We start from the raw sequence: 6237 nt of genomic DNA, 5'->3' as shown, positions 1-6237 counted from the left end.
AAATCAGTTGTAATATTATCTGAAAACAGTTGAATAGAGTTTGGTATAATGTATTGAATTGTGTTAGTTTGAATGTAGGGATTGAATGGTTTATATGTAATGTATTGAATGGTTTCTATTGAATGTATTGAATGGAGTTTGCATATTGAATGAAGTGTTACATGGTACACATTTGATTGTAATTTACATTGAATTTGGCTGCAATTTCAACAACCAAAAGACAAGGACAATGATAATTGAATTTGTCTGCAATTTCAACAACCAAAAGACAAGGACATTGATAGAAGAAAATATGATTCCCAATAGACAATTGACATATGATTCCCATTATAACCTTCTTAATAAACTAATGCATTAATACCAATAAGGTTTGAAAAAGACAAAACACAATTGACATAGGATACCATATCCGATTCCATTACTTAAAGGCCATCAAAAGTTGACAGGTTACAAGCAAGGGTAGTAATGTCAATTACATCAAAAGTTGGGCCAATTAACAAAAGAAATTCACAGTGTACTATTACATACTTCCAAAGCAAAAGAAATAAAGTAACCCTAATCACTCTAAAGTAATTGCGTTGTCCTCAGTCACTCCTTTGCCATCCTTTCGAAAAACCTGCTTCCTAATTTGTATCTTGTTGATTCTCTCTAAAGGCTTCCTTGCTCTAACACCAAGGCTCTTAGGCACTCTAACACCAAGATTCACAGGCACTTGGTTAACAGGTATTGGATTCACAGGATATTGGTTGATATGTACTTCATTCACAGGAACTTGATTCACATGATCTTCATTCACATGCTCTTGATTCACAGGGACATTCTCTTGAATGAAAAGCTCTTGATTCACAGGGACATGCTCTTGAATGACAAGCTCCTGATTCACAGGGACATGCTCTTGAGTCAAAGTATCTTGATTGACATGTGTTGGAGCACTTGGAGCTGGAGTGCTTGGACCTGCTTGTGAAGGACAATTTTTTGCATTACTCTTCTTTCTTGCTTTACTTGGACCTGCTTCAAAAGGACCCCTCATTGGACATGTAGCTTTGTTGTGTCCAGTTTCATTACAAATTGTGCATCTGTGTTGAACACCTGTCCTGCTTATAGTATGCCTTGTATTCCCACTGAGTTCATTTTCTGCTTAGTCTCTTTTTCTTTTCACACATGGCCTACCAGGTAACCTCCTCCTAATTGGAGGTAGTATCTGGTGAACATCAGGCATGTGGGGCCACAAGGAACTATCATTCAGGGGATGTATGGTGTACTCATAGGCCCTAAGAAATGCAAATTTAGTAAACCACTCTGCAACATATTCCTCTGAATCAAGATTCAAAGAAGATATGGCACATATGGCATGTACACAATGGATTCCTGTCAATTGCCAACCTCTGCATCCACATTCTCTCTTCTCCAAGTCAACACCATACCTTTCATTACATTTCACAACTTCAAATTGTTTGTATCCACTAACATATGGTGCCCAGAATCTGTAAATATAAAAAGTTAGTTATCAATTGCATGTACAAAAAGTAAGTAAAAGTGTTTGTAACAACTAACCTTCTCAACTTCTTTAATTCACCAAGCTTCCTTCTGATATTTGGACAGATTGCTAAATTCCAGCCCAATCCTTTCTCTTTCTGCATGTACAATCTCTCCATCACAAATACCCTTATGTCCTCCAACATAGTGATCAATGGCTTCTTTCTAGCTTCTTCAATAGCAGCATTGAAGCTCTCAGAAACACCATTTTCCAGTGCATCACATCCCATTCCCACCTTAAAAAAGCCCTTGACCAACAGCTGGGGTCCCTTTTAATTAGATAATCATATGCCCCTACATCAAAGCTCTTGATATCTTCCATTGCAAGTTCAAAATTTTGAATTGTAGTTGCCTTTACAGCCCTCCAATAATGTTTAATGTAGCACTCACCCTTCAACTTTTTATGGAAGTTAGCAATGATGTGCCTAGCACACAACCTATGCTCAACTTTTGGACATCTTTCTTTCACAGCCTCCATTATACCTGTATTGATTTGGAATGTTAGTTTGTGTAAAAGGCAATTTTTGTAAAAGATAATTTGTGTATATATGTACCTTGTGTCCATCTGACATCAATGTGATTCCATTACCATTTCCCCCTTCATCTATGTCTTCCATTAGATTGTCCAAGAACCACTTCCATTTACTCTTGTTCTCAACATTTACTACTGCCCAGGCTATTGGGTATATGTTATTGTTGCCATCCCTGCCTACTGCTGAGAGGAGCTCACCTTTACATATGCCCTTCAGAAAACATCCATCTATCCCAATAACCTTCCTACACCCATCTAACCAGCCATCAACCACTCCTTTAAAACTCACATAAAACCTTCCAAACACCACAGTAGAATTACTTTGGGGCTGCACATACAGTTCAACATGAGATCCTGGGTTGGCCCTTTTAATCTAAGCTCCATAATCCCATAGCTTGGAATAATGATCCTTCAAATCACCCTCAATTTCACACAATGCAAATCTTTTTGCATTCCTATATTGTCCAACACTAACATTTATGTTGAATAACTTGGATACCATAGCTTTCATCTTCCTCAGACTCATTTTAGGGGACTCCAAAATATCAGTGACAAACTGTTTCCCTATCCACTTGTAGGTAACAATTGACCCAAGTTTGAATGCCCTTGAGCAACTATGGTCTTCTATGAGGGACTTTATTTGAAATGTTTACTCATCTTTCATCCAGGAAGCCCACAGTCTAAAAGGGCATTGTGGTCTTTTTCCTTTACAACACTTTACAAGCAACCTATCCTTGTCATTCTTCTCATAATACAAGTCATATCCATGTGCAACTGCATAGTTACTGAGAGATGACTTTAGTTCAGCAGGAGAAGAGAATCTCATACCTAGTTCAGGCTTCATCTTCCTCCATTCCTGAGTAGCATCATGCCTAGGGTAGACAGCTGGAAGTTCATTGCCTTCTTCATCTTCATCTGCAACAACTACTGGACATAACTTGTTCAAAAACTTATCATTATAGGTTCTTTTTAAGATTCTTTTTCTTGATGTAACAGATTCATCCTCTTCATGTTCACAGTTCTCATCATCTGCCAAAACAGAGTCGACATCTTCTTCTGAATACACAAGTTCTTCATCGTCTGGTTCTTCTTTTTGAATCCACACAAATATAGGTTCATTATCATGGTCAATATACACATCCACATGTCTGTTAGCATTTGAAGCCTCAAGAAACTCAGAGTAGTCACATTCATTTTGTAGTGTTTGGATCCCCTCACTCAATCTCACTTCAGGTATACAGTAATACACATGCTCGCACTGAAAATCGATAAGCTTCTCAACATATTTGATGAAATCGGAGAAAACAAACTCGTTTGCATCTTCATTCAGTCGTAGTACTTCTGGAGAAAAATACACTAATGGATTAGGCACAAAAGTACCATTATAGTGTAAATCGACTTTTGGAAAAGCTTGATTTTCCTCCATTGAATCAGAATGGTGTTTTGAGAGCAGAGAAGGGTGAGTAAATGAGGCACTGAGCAAGAACAGACTGTGAGAATAAAGACACTAGAACCCTAACTGATCTTCTTTTGTAAATGAGGTTTTTTTATAAATGAGGGTGAAAGAGGGTAATTTCCACGTAATTACCACGTAACTAAATTCATTTTTCTTAAACTCCCATAAAACACAAAATGATCGGCTTAACCGACATCAACCGGTAATAAGGACTTAATCTATACATAACAACAAGTTCAAGGGTAAAATGTGGACAAAAAAAAGTCAGGGACTAAATGTGTACAAAACGAATAATATGTTACCCTCTTAAGTCATTATCCCTTTATAATTTCTGTAATGGTTCGTACCAGAAGTGTTGATCCACAGATTGAGGGCGTAGGGACGTCAGGGACGAGAAAGGACCCCCATCCAATTACTATGGAAGCTATAAAGAGGCTTCTGTAGGATATGAATGAATAGAACCATGAAGAGATGAACATGTTTTTTGATGCACATTTGGGAGAGCTTGTTCAATCACCTCCAGAGATCCATGTGGTTTCACCTTCTATTGTGGGTGTACCATCTGTGGGGGGTATGCCATTTGTGATTGGTGCACAATCTGTTGCTGATGTATCCTGAACTCAAGCATCCTTCCATGTTGCTCTCCCTCAAGGAGATTCAAACATGGGTGTTCTTTTAAGTCATTTATGGCATGAAAACTAAGTAAGTATGAAGGAAGACATGATCTGAAGGTGACTATGAAGTGGATCACTGAAACTAATCGAGTTCATATGGATAGTGGTTGTCATGATGACCAGAAAGGATCTATGTTTATCAAGTGCATAAGGGTGAAGCCCTTATTGGGTGGGAAAGAGTATGTAAAACTTTGGGAGATAATGCGGAAGCTAATATTTCTTGGGAAGAGTTTGTCAACCGCATCAATAAAAATTATTGTGCTCCTTATGACATTGAGAAGTTGGTGGATGAGCTCTTTGACTTGAAGAATGGAGAGTTGACAGTGGAGCAATATGCGAAGGAGTTCTCTGATAGGATGCTATGTATAAGGGGTATTCTTCTGACCGAAATGGGTCGCATTAGTCATTTGGTGAAGGTTTAACTCGCTGATTATGAATTGGAAGTGAAGAAAGTTGATACTTTGGATGTTGTGATAGTGGTTGCTTACAACATTGACGTTACAATTGCAAATTTTAGGTTAGTTATAACTCCTATGACTAAGCAATATTATGTTTAAATATATATGTGCTAGACTTAAGGGATTACGATGCTAATAAAGTGTACAAACTTAGAGATGCGTTTGGAATCTCACGAAAATCTCCGATATGTGAACCGTCGTTAAACGAACACAAACGTTAGTCATTATATATAGGTAGTATTTGGATATATATATATATATATATATATATATATATATATATATATATATATGACAAGGATTATTACATATATATGAAAGGCTAAACAAAGGGTTAACTAGAGAATATTGAATTGAAAACAATACCTATTTGTAGTCGTAATTACAAATTTAACATGAAGTCGTATTATACATCAGCTATATACTACAATTCGCAATATTTAATTGATTCTTGTATATAATAACCATTTATTTAATCCCTTGAAAACATAAACTCTTCTTTAAATATCAAACTAGTTCACTAGAAAGGCCCTCATTATATACCGTCTAATGTATACAAAAGTCAAGACCATAAAGTCAAGGAGTAACAATTTTATTACAAGCATGATTTAAAGTATTAAACAAATCAAAAGCAATCCAACCCCATGCCTATGGATTTTCGGCCATTATGCAATGTATACTAAAATTGAAGTGTCTTTTTCTTTACCCACAATTAGCTAATTGGAAACAAACCAATTCTTTACTCAAAGTGTACAAAAGGTTTGTACACAACCTTAAAATCATGCCATAAGATATTTCACTAGTTTTGGTGCCCTTTATTATGATTTCCAAGAAAAAAATAATTCTCAATATGTTGGAAAATATTATTTTCATAAAATAATGTTTTCCCAAATAAACATAAGTGTTGATATTATATATAAATAAACAAGTTGTAATAATAAATAATAAAATAGTAGTAACTTTCTATAAGGTGCGACCATATAGGATCATATGTTATGAGCAATATCACTCAATAATGACTCTTGGGCAAACAAGATATTTGAATCTTCTACATGCACAAGACTCATCATAGATTGATATAGACAATAATTCACTTTCCCCAATAACACACAACGAAGAATGTCATTCATCAATATCCAATTCCCAAAAGCTCACAGCTTGAATTGATGTATAAGGTAAATTTATTAGTTATCTCTTTGTTACAGACATTCTATTGAACATGAGACTTAGATCCTAATCAATCTTATTTTGGACTTGAACTTTGGGTAACATGTGTTAGATGTCTAACTCTCAACACATAAGAAGAACAAATCCCACCATGACTACATAACCTCTTGCGTAGTTCACATCATACTTGGAAATGGCTTTTATAATGGCTTGTTTAAGGATCAATATTTGACCATATCTAAGCACAACACTTCCTATACTTAAGTACCATTATGTATCTCATGTGTTAAGGATACAAATATATTACCTTTTAGTCAAGTATCATTCAAAACAACGATCTATGAGGTGAACTTGATGGGGTTTGTTCAGTACCATTTCTATGACAAGTACCTATGAATACTGGTTATGAGCACT

General features: G+C 35.9%; 1 protein-coding gene across 1 annotated transcript; it reads right to left on the bottom strand.

Annotated features, from left to right (window-relative positions):
• Positions 1 to 1138: 1138 nt before the first annotated feature.
• Positions 1139 to 2545, bottom strand: LOC145128511 (uncharacterized). The gene is made up of 4 exons (XM_079063305.1): positions 2489 to 2545; positions 2091 to 2396; positions 1555 to 1805; positions 1139 to 1484 (listed from the first exon to the last, which is right to left on the bottom strand). Exons 1-4 carry the CDS (start codon positions 2543 to 2545, stop codon positions 1139 to 1141), a joined length of 960 nt encoding a protein of 319 aa, XP_078919431.1.
• Positions 2546 to 6237: the final 3692 nt, after the last annotated feature.

The sequence above is a fragment of the Lactuca virosa genome, chromosome 1, assembly GCF_052849685.1.
Source record: "Lactuca virosa cultivar CGN04683 chromosome 1, Lactuca_virosa_CGN04683_v6, whole genome shotgun sequence".
Classification (NCBI taxonomy): domain Eukaryota; kingdom Viridiplantae; phylum Streptophyta; class Magnoliopsida; order Asterales; family Asteraceae; genus Lactuca; species Lactuca virosa.
The sequence above is the reverse complement of the archived record's forward strand: the minus strand, read 5'-3'. Positions and strand labels throughout refer to the sequence as shown.